Below are 19381 nucleotides of genomic sequence, written 5' to 3' on the forward strand. Positions count from 1 at the left end.
TTGAACCCCAGCAGCGTTCGCTCCAAAGAATTCTTTGGAGAGCGGATCCAACCCAGCCAGTTGAAAGGTATGAGTTAAGTACAGTAACGTATGGGCTAGCCTCGAGTTCGTTCCTTGCGATTCGCTGCCTTTTTCAGGTAGCTGATGAAGTTCAGGAATCGCACCCGGAAGCTGCTGAAGCTATTCGAACCTCCTTTTACGTCGATGATTTTCTATATGGAGCCAATTCAATCCCTAAGGCCGTCCAAATTTGCGCAGACGTGTCTCAAATCCTATCCTCAGTTGGTTTTCCGCTTCGAAAATGGATTTCGAATGATCCGCGGATCATCGAACAATCAACGATCTTTGATGCCGAGCTACCTTGCCATACCATTGATCTGAGCGCAAACAAGACCGTGAAAACTCTAGGCTTATCGTGGAATAGCCAAGATGATAATTTAACTTACAACTTGGCAGAGCAGCCCGCTGTCAAGGAGTACACTAAACGCGCGATGCTTTCAATCATCGCTAAAATCTTTGATCCGCTCGGCATTCTGGGTCCGTGTACCGTCAATGCAAAGACCCTGCTTCAGCAATTGTGGCGAAAAGAGATCGACTGGGACGAAAAGTTGCCTCCAGATGTATCAGTTCCGTGGCATACCTTTATTCAGGAGGTACCTGAAATTAATCGTATTGCAGTCCCTCGATTCGTCAGCAGCGTCGACTCCCCCGTGTTCGAAATTCACGCATTTTCCGACGCGAGTGAAAAGGCGTATGGAGCCGCAATCTATATCCGTTCTATCAATATTCAAGGGGCCTTTGTCTCTCGCTTGCTTTGCGCAAAATCCAGGGTGGCTCCAGTAAGCTCCCTCACGATTCCAAGATTAGAGCTCTGCGCAGCTCAGCTCTCTGCAAGATTGATGAATGCAGTCGTCAAGTCCATCAACCTCCCAATCACCGGTAAGTTTTACTGGTGTGATTCCACTATTGTCCTTGCTTGGATAAGGTTTGAGCCCTCGAGTCTTAAGACTTTCGTCCGCCATCGAGTTGCAGAGATACAGTCTCTGTCGTCCCCAGCGGAATGGCACCATGTGGTGTCTCAAGAGAATCCCGCCGATTTGCTATCGCGAGGTGTGAGTCCCCGCGCATTAAAGGACTCGACTCAGTGGTGGACGGGACCATCCTGGCTAGCCTCTCCCAATCTCAAATTCTCAAAAGCAGGTCGGCCCAATTCCAGCGAATTGGAGATGAAGGTCCCCCAAACCGTCTCAGTATCAGTGCAAGAGCACTCTGCTATTATACCCTTTGAGCGTTTTTCATCCCTTCCCAGGTTGAGACGTGTCATGGCTTATGTCTGGCGGTTTATCAATCACACAAGATACGCGAAAAACGTGGGTGCGTCGATGTTTCCTAGCATCGAGGAAACATACGAAGCCATGCATCACTTGATTCGAGTCACTCAGGCTCAATGTTTTCAAAGGGAAATCGAGGTCCTGTCCAAAAACCAGCGTATGCCTTCTAAGAGCCCTTTGAGTAACCTCAATCCCTTTATGGACCCAAGGGGAGTACTCCGAGTCGGCGGGAGATTGGAAAACTCCGATTTTGATTTTGATAAGCGCCATCCCCAGATTCTTCCAGCTAAACACCCTCTCACCCAGTTGATTTTCATCGAAGAGCACAAGCGCCTCCTTCATGCGGGTCCGCAAACGCTTTTAGCAAATATTCGCGAAAAATACTGGGCGTTAGGTGGTAGAAATCTTGCTAGAAAAGTTGTACGTAATTGCGTGCCGTGCTTCAAAGCAAATCCCAAGTCAGTGCCCCCTCTAATGGGGCACTTGCCCTACGATCGAGTCACCCCAAATGCTGCCTTTTCCATCACCGGCGTTGATTACGCCGGCCCCTTCAATATAAAGGACCGGAAGGGCCGTGGGTGCGGCACCTCAAAATGCTATGTGGCAATATTCATATGCTTCGCTAGCAGAGCCATCCATCTCGAATTGGTGTCCGATTTAACTACCGAGTCGTTCATAATGTCCTTAAGGCGTTTTGCCTCCCGATGGGGCATGCCTAGCGTGATAAGGTCCGATAATGGTACCAACTTTGTGGGTGCAAACTCGGAGCTTCGGGAACTCGGGCAGTTCCTTGAAAACGAAGAGTCTCACTTGACCTGCGCCTTGGCGAAAGCGCAATTCAACTGGAAATTCATTCCAGCTTACTCCCCCCATTTCGGTGGCCTCTGGGAGGCAGGTGTGAAATCAGCAAAATACCACTTGAAAAGAGTAGCGGGTAATGCTTTATTAACTTTTGAAGAATTGTACACTCTATTGGCTCAAATAACTGCCATCCTGAATTCCCGCCCCCTCACTCCTCTTTCCGTTGACTCTCTCGATTTACCGCCACTGACACCCTCTCATCTTCTGATCGGGCGGTCACTTACGGCCGTTCCAGACCCGAGCCTCCTCCATCTGCCAGAAGGACGTCTCTCCCGTCACCAGCGGATCCAACAGATCCAGCAAAATTTCTGGACCCGCTGGTCCAAAGAATACATCTCCGAACTTCAGGGTCGAGTCAAATGGAGGCGGGAAGGACACAATGTTCGCGAAGGCACCTTAGTTTTGATCAAAGAGGATCATTCACCACCCATGCAGTGGCAGCTGGGTATCATATCCGAACTGCACCCAGGCAAAGATGGCGTCGTACGGGTAGTCACGCTGCGCACCAAAAAGGGGACGATCCGACGAGCAGTGGCGCGCCTATGCCCGTTCCCCTCTCAGGCCGAAGAGGATTCGTGAAGCCTCTCCCCAATTTATCCAAATATTCTTAGAATGCCCTACGCGCCTTTGTCTTTAATTTAAATGTTAAAAATTTGTAGGTATCTTAAGTCTAGTTTAAGTTATTTGTTTGATTTTAGTCGAATTACGTGGTTTCCTTTGGTTGAAAGCCATCCTTTCAACGGGCGGGAGTATGTTTAGAATCCCAGGGGTTCTATTAGATTCGAAACTCCCGCGCCCCGGCATCAACCTGACATACGTCGGTTCCGGCGCTGCTAGCGCCGGAAGGTGGGAGCGGAAAATAATAGAACTTCTGGAGAAAAGGGGGAATACCCTAGAATATATAATCAAGACACGTTTTAGCAGCTCGGTGTTAGTTCTTAAGCTGGTTTGAAAAAGAATAAATGTGCTACAACTAAAATACCCCGCGGGGCTTGTTAATAGCCAAAAACCATAGAAGAATACAGTCCACTCGCCAACATAATATTTGCCTAGAGCGATCTATCCACATTGCTTGGCACTTGCTCTAATTCGGGACTCGCCTAATCTACCGTCGCGTTGATATAATGGGCCTTTTTTCGATCCTTCGCACTCCCGATACTCTGCTTGGTAGTGTTCCAGATCCAGAAGGAAGCAGCGATGACTTCGCAAGATTTCCAAGAACAGGTGTCCTGAAGCCTCTGTTTAGATAACAAAACCCTGTCAAATTTTTTGGTAGAATTTCTTTCACAGAGAAATGACGAATGTGCGGATGCCTAAGGCAAATTCCGAATCACTTTGGAATCTCATTATATCGAAGCATTAAAAGGCAGAAATCCTAAGAGGTCATAGGTGCATACCGAAGTCGGAAACGGCAGCCCACGGTCGATTAAACATTGCGGACACCATCGCGGCCATGTTAAATCTTGGTGGTACTGGTAACCGCCGCGTACGGTTCTGATTGTTTAAATGGGTCAGGTACGACCAGTGCCGCTGCTGCAACGTTTGAACATTCCTATGAGCACAGATGCGTAAACAAACAAAGATTTTCATCGAGTGTTGGTTTCTAATTTAGGCGAAACGATGCGCAGTTGCTTGTTAATTAGCAGGCATGTGCGGAATCCACGTTTGCGGGCCAGTGGGTCAATGAAAACGTTATGTCTGTTGCAACCACCCCGTACCTAGAGAACCCGACTTTCACTACCTCGATCAAACAATCGTTCTTTGCGACGAAACTGCAAGTTGTTTTGGGTAGATCGAGTCGTACGATCGACGTGAGCCAGTTTCCATGGAGAATATATAGGTTATTACGTCGCAAAGAGAATGTTGCTTAGCTCAGGCAGCGTTTCGTAACCGACTAAGGTCACACTTGTAACCTATGCGCAGAAGAGATTTTCTCGGCTAGAGACTTTTCGCCGTTGACCCACATTCTAGAAAAAATCTAGGTCGATCGACGCGCTTGCCTTAACTCTCTCGCTTTAATTACGATATTACAAACCATCATCGCGCATCTCGGTGTCAAACCCGAACCAAAGTTATTTCGGTTTTTGGGAACGCAGCTTACGCAATCTTCTTTAGTTACAGCTATCAAATTATAATGAGACTTTGCGTGACCCAGTTTGCTCAGCGCTCCCCCGGTTCCGTTAACATCGCACCCTTTAACCTAGTTCGCTTTAATTTCATCGGCAATGAAAAATGCTTTTTTGGTCGTATGCGGTCGGGTAAATATTTGCCAAGACGGGCGAGAAAATCAATTGTTTCGGTCAAGCTGACCCCGAGGACGGCGATGGGTCCTAAGATGGAAACGAGGTGCCAACAATGGATGACTTATTTAGCGGTGCAGCTTTAGAATTGCAAGCAACAAGAATTGAATAATTGATATATCGACAGGTGGATGTTCACATTTCAGGATTCTTATTGAGTACTTCTCGCAATAGCTCGGACAGAAATGATTCCTATCAAATGTAGTTTGAGACGCCACAGTGATGTCTTCAAAATTGGGAAAAAAGACACCAAAGTGATTCCGTTCATGCCGGCTCGTGAAGAAGCAAAGTTTGTAAAGTGGGAAAAAGTATTGGTCCCACTGGAACTTCTCGGACAAATTTTTAAAGTTTTTTGGTGTATGTAATGACTTGTTAAGGATCTCATACTTTGGGAGTGAGTAAATAAATTTGGTCAACCCGATGAGAAAATAGAAATACCTGTCCAATCTAATCAATTTGTTATAATGAAGAACCGGATCAGTTCAATAGTTCTAGTTAAGTACAACCTAATAAATAACAGTCCCAATGGTCCGGTATGTACAGCCTGTATTGTATATGTAGATACATAGTTTTTCCGGGCGGGAACGCCGATTTAAAGAAAGTAATCATAACCAATTCCAAGAACACAGACAAAGAAAAGCAGCTAAAATTTCCTGATATAAGACAATCCTTATCTAAAAATAATGGCACCAAAATATAGGCATCGCAAACATACTATAAACCTTCTCCCAAGAAACGATGAGATCAGAGCAAATGGGCACCCTAAATATTAATGAAAATGAACATTTTTATTGTCTATAATTTCATCAGTAAAAAAATTCCAATCATTTTGACCGGGCTTAAAACAAAATTTGTTTATATAGTTACAGTAGTGGAAAAATGTAGAGCAACTTTTGAAAAATTAATATAATTAGAGTTTTAATTGTTATAAATATTTAGGTATAGGTTCAATATGAAGCCAGTGTACGTTCAAATACTTCTACAGAAAGATTTCTTTTTTTTTGTGGAATTTTATATTAATATATTGTTAATATAAAATAGTATTGTTTGGTGGAAAAAAGTGGAACTTATTAAATTATAGCAAATATTTACCATAAAATTTATCAAAACAGCAATTTATATTAAAAATGTTCAATATTTTGTAAAAGTATCCATTGTTTTTAATTATCGCATCTTTTTGTCGTAAACCTTATCAATTTGGTCAGGACGAGTGGATCCGCGTTTATTCATGCATCTTTTAAAGCAGTGAACAGTTCGTTTTGATTCCTATAGGTCCTATCTCTGATTTTCCGATCTAAGATTTCCCAAAGGTTCTCAATAGGATCTAGATCGGGGGATTGCGAAGGCCATTCCAAAACGCATATTCCCTCTCTCCCGAACCATTCTTTCACATATTTGGACGTAGGTTTTAGATCGTCGTCGTGTTAGAAAGTTGCCTTAAGGGCATAAAATCGTCCGCATATAGCACCATTTGATTCTCTAAGATTTCCATATATTGCAATCTATTCACATGACTATTTATTTTGTAAAGGGGGCCGCCAACACCATAGCCGGAAAAACAACCTTATACCATTATTAACTCACCTCAGTGCTTCACTGTACGATAGGTGTATTTTAGATTGAGTCTTTCATTTTAAGGATGCCTCATGTGGGTGATAGCATCACTATTAAATGAACAAAACCTTAATTAGTCGCTTTACATCACCTTTTTCCAGTTCTACTCTATCCAATGAAGGTGTCGCTCAAAAATAAGTCGAGCACGTCTATTTTTTTCGGATAAAAGAGGTATTTTTACTGGTCTTCTTCCATATGATTTTTTTTTAAATAACCTGTTTCTTACTGTTCTAGATGCTACTTCAACACCGAGCTCATCAGAAATACGGGCTTTAATTTTGTTCGATCCTAGAAATGGTTCGTTTTTCGCAATTTTTTTAATTTGTTTATCTTGCTAACGATTAGTTTTCCTGGATCTGCCACATTTCCTTTTTACATCAGTATTGCCGGACACTTGTAATTGTCGGATAATTCGACAAACAATGGATTTGTTTCAATTAAATGTTTTAGCAATATTTGCTTGCTTTCGGCCACTTCTATACAAATTAAAAACACGTTGTTTTATTTCCACTGATAAAGGTTTGCTTCGAGGCATTTTGACCAACGATATATCACGAATGAAATAAATTTTAAGATAAATATTATATTTGCTATAATTTGATACGTTGCTCTACTTTTTTCCATCAAAAAATTCTATTGTCAATATAAAATTCCACAAAAAAATAAAAATAAAGGAATTTGTCTGTAAAAGTATTTGAACATAAGTGGCTTCGTATCGAACCCATATCTAAATATTTACAACTATTAAAACTCTAATTATATTAATTTTTCAAAAATTGCTCTACATTTTTCCACTACTCTATCCGCATGCATATTTCAAAGCCAATTATATTCGGAATATGTTACCAATAATATACTAATTATGATGTTGTATCCCAGAATTCACCTGTTACAGATTAAGAAAATATTTCAATTTTAAAAAGTTCCAATCTTTTCGTCGCATACCATAGATACTGGGTGATCATGAACTTAAAACGAAATAAAACATAGGCAATGTAAAAATGCCCAATGTTTGCCAAACAGATTATAAAGTCTTTCTGTCGCCTTATCATCGCCGATAACAAAATAATGGCGAAGGTCGCTTACGTAACTAATTGGCAACACACACACTCGTAAATTGCGGCTAAATCAGCTGTTAAACACCCATCGCCATACTTTCACCTGCCTTGAGAAGACGTGCTAATGACTAATGGGCCCTGCAGCTTCAGAGATTGAGGCTGTAAATAGCAGTTGCGAAAATTTGGCGCACTCGTTTCGTAATACTGCCAACCTTGCACCCACCAAATTTGCCGTAACACCCGAGAACTCCCATATGCGACCTAACCATAATGGCCTGGTTACCCACTTCTGAAGCGCACTTGTAATCATAGTATATAATGGATTTTTCTCAAAAGACACGTCGGTAGCCAAAGCGGAACCACTCGTGTGGTTATTTAGCCCGCTTATAGTACTTTATAGTCGTTCTTACTAGCGGCCTAACGGAACCAGAACCTGTACACTTGCTGGTTCGTGGTTTGCGTCCCTGCGAATTAAGTCTAACTGTACCTCTCATTGCAGTATTATTAGATATTGTTAACAATATTATATTTTCCAGGACCCATTTGAGGTTCAGAAAAAGTTGGAAGAGGTGCGTTTACTGGAATCCCGCAAGTCTGCCCGATTGGCCGATCAGGACACGGATTTCGCCCGATTGGCCGATATGGCGGGCGATCGCAAAAGGACTGCTTCGCATACCATCGATGTTCCTGCACCCTCCTATCATGGGTAAGTAACCTTGCATTAACATATGCTTGCAACCCGGCGATATTGAGCAACGTCATTGTTAATTATTACTGTCGTCGTCCTACACCAGGTATTTAAAAATAATTGCCAAATGCTAAGTGCAGAGGTCAATGTGAATGCATACGTAAAACACGTGTATCTGGTGCGAAAACCTTTGAAATGACGTTAATGCGGTGCCCGTCTCAGGGTTTTTTAATGCACTAGGGTTCAAGAACCTACTAAAATTATATTTATTAATAAATTATGCGGTCTGTCACGTTTAATAGTCTAAAAACTGACGAGGATACAATGAAAAGTCTTCGAAGATAATTGCAACGTTTCCTGTTGAAATCAGGGTATCAAAAGATCCAGTAATTCCTCCTGTGCAGCTGCAATGCGGAAGTTCCTCTGCTCTAACCCAACTAAAGCAGTTGCAGATACGCAAATTCAAAAGTAGAGAAAATTTTCGAAATTGACTGATGAATTCGAGGCTCTAAAGATTTAGCTACCTGATATGCAAGCCACAAAAGAACAATGGGGGGAATGAAAGACGGACCTAGCCTCGAACAAGTGGTACCCTGGGACGCTAGCCATCTTGAAATCCTCGTTTTGTGAAGAATCGTTGTATTTGTGCTGAAGGAATAACCTCCCAAAATATACAGGGTGTTACTGAAATAAATTTCGTAGATTTAATCAATGATTAAGAACATCATTTTAAACAAGAAAGTTCCCCTTACAACAGGGGTCGAACACCTAATAGTTAAAAAAAAATGTTAAAGTTGGTAACTAAAAAGCTATGATAAACTTAAAATTTGAATAAAATGTTGAAAAACCTACTTGAGAGATATTGATTGTTTAACGTGAAACAAAAAAGTTAAAATTAGTCAGCATTAACATTGTTAAAAACAATTTCAAACCTAATTAAGACTAATAATTCAACACAAATGATAAAAGTAACCTTAAGCGGCAACACCGCACTAGACCTGGAAAACCTGACCCTTTAAAGGGTCACCCCAGCTAACTTTGCGGGTGAAACAATAAAGCGTCGGATGCGCTGTTAACAGGTTAGTTCAAGTTATTTCCCGTGTCAATATCTGAGTTATGTAGCCCTTTGCGTCGCGTTACTCTGTGGTTATCTACATTTTATCCCATCTTATCTCACATATTATCCCGTACGAAGACGCCTGGCACCATGGACAAGTGGCGCCCATTAAGGCCCAGTGAGAAGGGACAAGATTAAACGCCCCTTAGTTTCCACATTGGTCATGGACTTTATGTTGTTTCATACTTTTAATATTTTAGTGCGACCTCGTTCCTCGTTCGAATGCTTCATCTGTCATTACGCTCAATACCTCACCCTCAAAGTTAATTTGGGAGAGCGGTACGTGAATTTATTCCGAGTTATTAACAGTAGCCACGTGAAAATGTATTATTTACGTCCAGTTGTCGAGCGCTTAAATGATAATTTTGAAGAAAGATGGATAGAAAGAAGTAGTCCCAATCGTTGGCCCGCCGGATCTTCGGATCTTAATCATTTGGATTTTTTCTTTTGGGGTTTCACGAAAAATTTGGTCTACGCTGCTGAAATAAGGGATGAAAATCAGTTGCGACAATGTACTTTCGCTGCCGCTGATCATATAGGAATATGCCGGGAATTTTTGATCGTGTACGAGAAACTTTACACGATATTTCTGGAGACCTTATTTGTGAGAATAGCTCAAGTCGAGGCGTAAGTAAATCAGACACAGACGAAAGGAATGACCTGCCGGCTAGTACCTACTGCAGCTATCGCTGAGAAAGAAAACCGACATCAAAGCTGAATCTTTTTCTTCAGGAATTAATCATATTTTCAGGTAATTTTAAACCACTTGAGTGTCGTGAGTGGACTTGATGGTATATGGAAAACACTGAACGTCCTGAATTTGAACTAACCTGAACATCCGTTATAGTGGTGCCTTTTAGTGAATGTCCCGAAATACAGGAGCTATTTAGATTAGTCATTATACAAAAGAATTTATTTAAATTGGTTTTTATACCACCGATATACATATGTATGTGCTCAAAACGGTAGTGATTTTGGTATTAAAAAGGCAAACAGGAAACGATGTCGACTGTCAAAATGAAGACATTATGCACGCCCGTTCGCGTTCCAAAACAATGAGAACGTGACATTGTAAAAAATTCGCAAAACCGAACGAGGAAGTGTGCGTAAACCGCTTTTACAATCGCCCGTGTAAGCACGCCGTACGACCTCGTTCTTATTCGGTACTTTCGTTAGCCACGAAGTGACGTTGGTCCTTTTACTTTTAATTTAAAATCACATTCTCCTGTTATGCGAATTTTCTGCAAAAATTTCTACCGAACAATGAGCCGGCCGCATACACCTCTCTCTGAATCGTATACTTTAACAACCGAAAATGCAGGCCACAAAAATCTTTTGATGGCAATTATAGCGTGGCTGGAAGCACTGTGACACGCTACTACAAGTAATTATCTCGTCATTGTGTAACTTTTATGGTCGTCCCTTGAACACCAAACAAGAGACACACTTCAAGCCGATTAACTGGATCTTAAGCGGCACAGGACGCTCAGACCTCATCAAATAAGATTAAGCCACGCCCAAAGGTGTATGGTCGAAATTACAGTGCCAGGACTAGGCCTTATTGTAGAAAATTACTAGGAAAGCAACTATGCTTAACTGCACGCCACAACAGGGAAAAATGTTATGACTACAGTATAATTTACTTGTGCGTGGTTACATTGCATGCAAAGTGCACTTTTGATATAAAATGCCGGCGAAAGGTCATATTTTGCTTTGGAAGGTTGAGGATTTTTCGCAGGTTCAAAGGCTACGGTTAGACGTTGAAGTGCATTTGTATTGTTGATGAAAAGTCTACTGGAATATTTGATCAATTATTGGAGTTGAGCATTCCGAAGTTTTCCGTTTATAATCTTTGAAACGACGTACAGCCCAGACCCCACGTATTGAGCATCCTAACTGTCTTATGTTTAAGGAAAGATTATAATAAAAAGACTAATATTGTTAATAAATACATATTTTCTCAACAAAATAAACAAATAACAAATATTTTATAGCTGTGGGGATTAGTACAATGCAGTAAAGAAAGAATTTTGTTCTTGGTGTATAACTTGTTTCTAAATAGTGTGAATCTGAATTTCGCTGCAAACACATCCTTTGTATTAAGATTATCCTTGAATTTTTTTTAAGTGATTAATTTTTAGTGTTTCCTGTGAATAATGTCTAAAACAAGTGAACTAAATCTGCAAAAAAGAGCGCAGATCCAAATTTGCGTCTGAGCAAGGATACTCTTCAAGTTAAAATTTCCAAGAACTTGAAAGGTTCTCGTAGGGCTGTGCAGTACACTCTTTCTCGATTTAAGGCAACTGGGTTCTACGGCAATCGACCATAATCAGGGCGAAAACGCATGACTTCAAAACGCGAAGATCGAAAATTGTTCAGGGCCTCATTGAAAGGTTCAAAGAAAACATCTTTTCGACTCGTTGCTGACTTTTCAATGGAAAGTGGAAAAAAAATCTGCTAGGACAACGAGAAGACGTTGCAACGATGTTGGCTTGAAAGGCTGCAAAGCAAGATAAAAGCCTTTGCTCATGAAAACCAATATGAGGTCGCGCTACACTTGGGTCGTGAAATACAAAAATTTAACAAAGGAAGATTGGTCAAATATTTGGTCAGATGAATCTAACTTTCAGGCAAGTAAAATTCCAGCATGTTGAGCAGAAATTCACTGTTTCTAAAAAGAAAACAGTTTCTAAATACCTGAAATTACAAATCCTTTATAATAATTATTTTTATTATTAAAAAGATATTTGGAACCCCCGGAGCTACTTAGATCAGGCGACTCAATGGAGAGGATTACAACCCAGATTGCATTGTGACTACTGTAAAATATGGTGTGGGCTTGTATGGCAACTTCGGCAGTGGGCAAACTGGTGATTTGCGAAGGACCCATGAATTCCGCAAAATACAGAAATGTTTTGGAATCAGCCCTTGCACTATCATTATCAGATCTTTTTGGCGACGCAACCGCGGAGGGACTACAATTTCAACAAGACAACGCGCCATGCCACAAAGCGAAACACACAATGAAGCGGTTCGAGGAAAATCACATCCCTCTTCTCGAACGGCCTGACAGTCCTCCGATGTCAATCTCATCGAACACTTGTGGAGTTAATAAAGAGAAAAATGCGAAACCATACAATGACGTCTAAAAATCATTAAAAAAGTGTGCGGCAACAAGAATGGGAAGTGATTTCCTCAGATGAGTGTAAAAATCTTGTAGGCACCGTACCTGACCGTATAGCTGCTGTAATTAAGGCTAAGGGTGGTGCCACAAAATATTGATATTTTTTTATAATAAAAACTTGTAGTTTTTGCGAATGAAAATAGTTTCATTTGAATTTACCTAGTAACAAACCAGATGCATGCTCTTGATAGGAGTGCTCAATACATTTGGCCAAGGCTGTATTCATGAAGTCCAATTTGCACAACTTCGCCCCAATTCGACCGACCTCGAACCTTTTACGGTTACGGAGATCATTGTGGTTGAATTCCAAAAACGGCCACCCTGTATTCAATTTCAAATAGCTTCCAGTGCTCGAATGATTGATATTCATGACAACAGCAAATGCGATCCGTTTCCTTCTATCAGGTGTCCGAACTCATGTTAAAGCCTCTGCTTGTACAGTTACCTGATAAATTACCAGCCCCAGGTTTTCTTCACCATTGTAAATCTGCTGTTTGCGTATTAGAGCCGCGTCAATCTTTCATATATTGCCCGAAGACATTCTTTTACGTTGACCGGCCTTACGTTTCAATTAACTTCAGTAAATGCGGGCACATATTATTAGCCATGCAGCAATGAAACTGAAGACTCCCCGATGAAGTTTTGAGGGTGTGAAACTGGAGAGCATGGATTGTTTCCTTCTAATGTCAGTGTTTGTTTAATTTCACATGCCGGTTTGTTTTCCAAACTGGCTGCAGTGTTTACACGGGGTGATGATGATGGTTTCTTGTTTCCAGGTCACGCAAAAGGAGGCCCAGCTTTAGCCAGGAGGACAGCCTTCATCCTAGTACTGCCATGGACGAGTGCAGCGCCGCATTAGTACTGATGAGTCTCTCATGTTCACCTCAGAATGGTAAGGATAGCGCCTTTGTCTGTACGAAACAAAGACCTTTGGACTTGCTTATTCGTAGTCGCTCTAATCTAATTGCGAAACTTAATAGGTTAAGGCGAGGTACGCTGCATTTGTCATTTCCTCTTATCTTTCCACCGATATTGTTCAGGTTTCAAGGAAGTGTCTCCTTTGTTTGATTTCAGGCCAGGGCCTCGTGACGCCATGGAAATCGACCAATAGGTTGCGGTGACGTCACCTAGTTGGGCTTTAACATGTGCCCAAATGAACATCGTGTGGCGATGAAAAAAATCACAAAATTTTGCTTAGGCCAACCATCTAGAAGAACTGGATGGTGTTTAATCCATGTTTTTGGCAAAATGAGACATTAATCAATGGCGGCGAAACCGCAGGAGGTGACCTCACTCTGACCATATACGTCTTACATGCGCCGGTACGTCACATATCTGTGATGGTAGCGAAAAAATGATGTCATGGGAATATGAACACATGCATTTACTCGTTGCTACATCCAGTTATTCTATACGTCATTGGTGTAGATTGAAAGTAACTTGAAACATTATTTGCCCACCGTTCTTCACCAACTTTTTGGCCTACTCATGACGTTTACGACTTCATTAAACTCAATGAATGCGGTTTTCAAGATCTCGCCAACCTCAAGGTTTATTGATTTATCACGTCGATTTTGGGAATCTAGAAGCAAGGTTATATGTCCATCAAAATACATGTACTATTCGTATTATTATATTTTATCAGGGATTTATCTTTGGGATTGACGTCATATTCTACGAACCACTTTGCATCCGATTTGTTTGTTGCACATACTTACGTATTTCTTTGTGCGGCTATGCCTTAACATACGAATCCTTGACCGTGGAAGTTCGACGTTGAGCAATTACCTTTAATTATTTTTAACTGATGTAGATGCGCCGCTGTTACCTCACTAATTACAGCCCGATTGGCCGTTCTATTTTCGGCCTTAATGTCACATTGTTTCGTCCAAGGGACGACGATGCAAAGGTCGTTTCCAGGGAAGTAATTCGAGAAATCTATTTTACGTATATTTATGTATTTTTGCCATATGCCGTGCCGTCGTGATGTGGCTTAATAGGCAATTATTTGATGCATATTGCACAGCGAGCAAGATGGAATTTAGATAGGTAATCTGCTTCGGTATTATGCCGGCCGGCGAAAGCCATTTTCATGAGATTTCTCGGCAATTTTGTTTTGTAATAAGTCGTATACTTCAGGGCCGGGTACAGGTGCAGGATCGGTGGTATCGACTTTAATATCATTGAATAACTGGAGCATTGATTGATCTTTAGTCCACGGCTAGTCCGACTCAGAGAAACCTTTCATCGGCAAAACTGAGTGGGCAACAAATTTTTTCATTCAATAATTAGTGAAAAACCCCAACAAAAAAACTTAGTAAATATTTGAGTTTGTCATCATCAACTTTCCAAGTGCGCAAAGTTTCGTCACAATACCGCGTTATTGTCGATAAATATGAGGAGATAAAACTTTTATTGGGTATCCATACAGGGTTTGAATACCCTGCGTCTCAAGGACTTATCCGTTCCGCCCCCGCGTTAATGTGATCTTAAAGTCTATATACTTAATTAGTACTCTGTATATTGATTTTGCTTATGAATTGTCCCTCTATTGAAAAGGGCGACTTTCCGCAGTCCTTGCGAGAACACTATTATCGCGAAATAATAATACGCCTACACATATCAGGGACTAAACATATATAGAATGTTCAGCAGCCCGATAATAATTAATATGTACTCACAATGCAATAAAAATATTAGCTTCATTAAATCGTCCTAAAGGTCAAAATACATCTATGAATTGGCACAAGAACGTTTGCAGGTCGAAATGAACGTGGACGCAAACGTGGATGCGGTTTTACATTGCATCCATTGCGGAATAGCTTCTATGCATAATTACCCACTAGTCGAGCGTACCTTGTAGTTGGGCTTTGACACGGTTTACATCGGGTTTTTAGTTTTTATCTACTACCGGCTTCGAACGTAAACAAACAAGCCGATATTTATGCAAGAAGTTTACGTTCACTTCTCGTAATTTCCCAGTTATGGAGGTTCAATAATCCGCGTTTTTGTTTCCAAATCGCTGAGGACGGTCAATTGCACTTCATAGTTTTTAAATACGCCACAAGGTGACTAATCCGATAAAGCTCTTGACTAAGACGACAAAGGTCGTCGATCTCGTTTCGTATGTTGTTTTAATGCCGCTTGTTAGCGGCACATTGCACACACATGCGGGCCACGTTTGACCTATATTTGATGACAAAGAGCCGTTTTGGCATTAGCAAAGGACGCAATGGAGAACAAACTAGAGAGACAGACAAGGACGAACATAAAATTTACATTATATTTACCTATCCACGAATGGTTGCATCCTTTTAACCTTGGATCGACACACATGTGTTTGAAACGACTTTTAATGAGTTGCACGGGTTTTTATAATATTTAACTGCGCTCAGTGTAATGTGCCATTAGTCTTACTACGTAGGTATTTAACTACTTCAAAGAAAAATTCAGACTGAAAAGACAAGTAATATAGAACAATAGGTGGAACAACTACGCTAGCAGTCAGGAGTTATCACAGTGATTCTAACGAAACGTTGCCCCAAATACGTTTACGGTCAAAAACCGAAAAAAAACTCTAATGAATGTATAATTGGGTATTTTCCCATTAATCGTGTTGGCCCAGATTGTATAAATAATTATAAATTACATTAGCATGTAATTAACGATAATTCTGATAACAATCATAACTTGCAGCCTTTCCTATGTTTGGTACCTCCCCGGGGAGTAGTAGCAGCAGTTCAGCTTCCTTCAGATCAACCCCTTCGCCCCCTCCGAGCACCTCGCCCATTAACTCCTTCAGTTCAGCTTCGGACGAGGGGATCGTCATGGATTATATGCTTGAAGATCAGCCCCGCAAGAAAAAGGTAAAAAACGAAAAAGTCCTTTTGAATTACATCGAACAAGCTCGAAATTAGAGACCGAAAGAAAGCAACTTAATCATGTAATAATTATTATTCAGGTTGTAACACCATGGTTCATACATTTTAATCGAAACTGTCAGCTACCGTTTAACGTTTCACGGACAGCAGAACATTAATTTTAATTGGGACCGAATTGCAGTGTGGCTTTGGATACATTTGGGTTTGATAATACGTTAAGTACCTACCACACTGCACCATTGCCAACCATTTCCAAGTATAATCAATTCACATTTCAAATGCCTGCGGTATAAACAAAAATGACGCATGGTTGGGGCGTAGCTTCCCGATTGTCGTGCTGTCATTGGTCTGGCGGACATTTGTCGTCTGACTATTGGTTACTGGTCACGTGCCTTTGTTTACATCGCGGGCACCTCAAATCTGAATATATGGTAGAGTATTTTAGAAGGCGTTTATAATCTACCCGACCATACTCATGACCAGTAGAGAAACTTAATAGTTTTTGTCCTGATTAATGAAATCAGGGTCAATGAGACCTCTCTTACACGATGAAAAAGTTGGTTATATTCTTTATTATTATTATTATACGGAGTGGTCCAATTTTTTGTCGCATGACTTTGACAGTCGATAGAAGAACTTATTTAAAGAAGAAAATTTCATATCAACATAGACCCATAAACTAAAAGGCATGTTGCTTAGGCTCCACGCTCCCCCCGCCCTAAACCCGTTGGACTTTTTTGTTTGGGGATTTTTAAAAGAACAAGTGTATGCCACTCTCGTGGAAAAATGGAAGAACTAATTGGATACATTAGAGATACGTGCCCTAAATTGAGAAATCACAATTTAATTGGTGCTCTCCGATCCATTAGATGTCAGTGTGAATTATGCGTGCAACAAAATAGTTCATATTTTGAACACCTACTTTAAATTATGCGAATTTCTATAGCTGTTTTTCACTTTTAATTATGCAATACGTATCATTAACAATAATAAATCTTACTGTTTATACTAGCAATATTTTTAATTAAAATGATGTTCTATACACTAAAAAATACAAATTTGTTACGCAACGGAATCAGACACGAAAAAATGTCGTAAGAAATTTTTTATAGAGAATGAATCACTCATTTAGAAAAAAAATGCAATTTGCTTTTAGACAGGACCGTATAAGTAATTTATTGAATTTTATAGTAGTAAAACTTCACAAGTCTAGCGCTGGTTGCTCGAGAGCTGTGATATTATTACCGAATGCAGCAGCACACAATGTGATGATGTACATCAAATGTGATTTAAATATCTCCAGAGGTTAGAGCATTACAAATAAAATCGAACACTTTTTAAGTTTTCAACGCCCAGTATCTTTAAAACGAAGCGTTTATATGCCTATGTTGATATGAAATTTCTTTTTTAAAACAAATTCTTCTATCGACTGTTAAAGTCCTGCTACAAATAACGGACCATCCTGTATATTTTTTTTATTATCGATTGGGTCATTTTGGATTAAACAAGGCTGATTCTGCACTGTTTAATAGTGAGCTCCAGCATACATCGACTGCAGTTTGATAGATTCCTTTCTATCGTAACGAGCGCTAAAACTCTTCTCAAAGTCTTCAAAAGGTTGCGATTACATATGCGATACAAAAAGGTGGTACTTTCAGATGCTTTATCTAATAATAAGCAGATACTGACTATTATTTTTATTTCTTCCTCCTATTGTTTCGTCAGATCGCAACGATGGTGTTAAGAAATACCATGGTCGTCGGTTTGTTCGTTTTCTTTTCAAAACCCTCGCGATGGGCGAGCTTTAGCAGAGGAATGAAGAACATTACGTAGATTTTGTCTATAACCGAGCTGAAGTTGTGGCTGCGGCAATCTTGATTAACACATTTACTTCTATCGAGGTTAGGAACCTATATTAGACTCCCAAGTATCACACGTGATTTTAGCGTACGGAAAATTTCCATATGAAGAAATTTATCATGTCAAATATGAAAAAATAAAAAAATCAGATTTGTAAGTGGAAATTACTAATACACGATAAATTCCAGTGTTCTTATCATCCCGGAACTCCTAATCACCCTAAGTGAATAAATCATTTGGATTGTGCCTCTTACAGCAACTCTGTCATCGTGTCTCACTTTCAGCGCAAGGTGAAACATCTTCAAACCTACGAAAACCACTTGTATAGACCAGCCCGATCGTTCTCAATTGCATAAAAACCGTCGTTGCGCAATGAAGCGTTATCATTTAAATACGACACGATTGCTTAACAGAAGCGCACTTTCACTCCATCATGGGGAAGAAATTGGCTTTATTGTGTAAAATAGAAATTTTTAGATTGCTTCGTGCTACATTTGCGACTTTCTATGAGTGATGCTGTGGATGTTTTAATTTCTGATGCGCATTCAGTTGCGCAGGCAGGACCGGATAAGCCGTATAAGCGTCCAATTTCGCGGAATGAGGTCAGAAAAACGCGGAGGCATTTGGGCCTCTCAACGCGGAAAACTGGCCGATGCCATGCGGCGTACGTGTGTATTAAGCCTAATTGACACGGTTTGTGTGCTATAATTACCTTGAACAAAAATAATTGAATTGCCGATCTGTGCAGGCTGTTATTAGGCCGGATTGGAATCGATCCCCAGATAGGAAAAATGCGGTGTTTCTCAAGAGGAAAGCTCATGTGGCAACGATTAATTATAATTATTTATAAAGCAATGTTATTAGGTATTTCACATTTGTATCGCTTTTTGCTTCCTTAAGCAATTAATAACATGAAACGCAGGAAATGCTCTTATATCACGGAACCATTAGCCTACTTCGAGGGATTATTACTTCGTAAATCCGCAGTGGAAGCTTCTCAATTATTGTTTGCAAAGTAGTAAGTTATGTCATCTCTGTCATGCCGCCCGCAGTCTCGCAGTCCACCTTGCCAATGCACATCATTAATCATTTCGCAAAACGCGCCACACCCACCGCCGTTGACCTTGTGAGGCCCATAATTTTTCTTGGAATGGAAAAATCCCGATTTTTTTAAAGGAGATTATTAGAACGTCGCAATATGCGAATGAAATGTCGGTCGTCCATTAAAAGTTGGAAGGTCGGAAAAGCCGGCCGACCACAGGCCGAGCAAGGCCCGCGGCTAAAATCGAAAATTGCGCACAGCGGACACGGTTTTGCGTCAGAGAATCTCGTAATCAGAGTTTGGTTTCAAAAAACGTTATAGAAATCTTCAGGAATTGCGTTCAAACTGGCGTCACCGCCAAAGCGGAGGCCTTAAAGCCAAGTTGCAATATCGGTTTGCATTGCACGACTTACCAAAGTGACATAAAATGGAGGAAAATTCGATT

The 19381-nt window shown here is 40.6% G+C and overlaps 2 protein-coding genes across 6 annotated transcripts in view; one reads left to right on the top strand and one right to left on the bottom strand.

The window, feature by feature from the left end:
- The window catches only part of LOC136341984 (uncharacterized), a 305269-nt gene that overhangs the window by 269588 nt on the left and 16300 nt on the right, over positions 1-19381 (bottom strand). The gene's annotated exons all lie outside the window — the stretch shown is intronic.
- Glut4EF (Glucose transporter 4 enhancer factor) overlaps positions 1-19381 on the top strand; it is a 49268-nt gene that overhangs the window by 8699 nt on the left and 21188 nt on the right. For both annotated transcript variants that reach the window (XM_066287404.1, XM_066287405.1), the window contains 3 exons: positions 7701-7870; positions 12930-13045; positions 15850-16019. In XM_066287404.1, coding sequence (XP_066143501.1) covers positions 7701-7870; positions 12930-13045; positions 15850-16019 — 456 coding nt within the window. The remainder of the gene's footprint in view (positions 1-7700; positions 7871-12929; positions 13046-15849; positions 16020-19381) is intronic.

This window comes from Euwallacea fornicatus, chromosome 11 (assembly GCF_040115645.1).
Source record: "Euwallacea fornicatus isolate EFF26 chromosome 11, ASM4011564v1, whole genome shotgun sequence".
Lineage (NCBI taxonomy): Eukaryota > Metazoa > Arthropoda > Insecta > Coleoptera > Curculionidae > Euwallacea > Euwallacea fornicatus.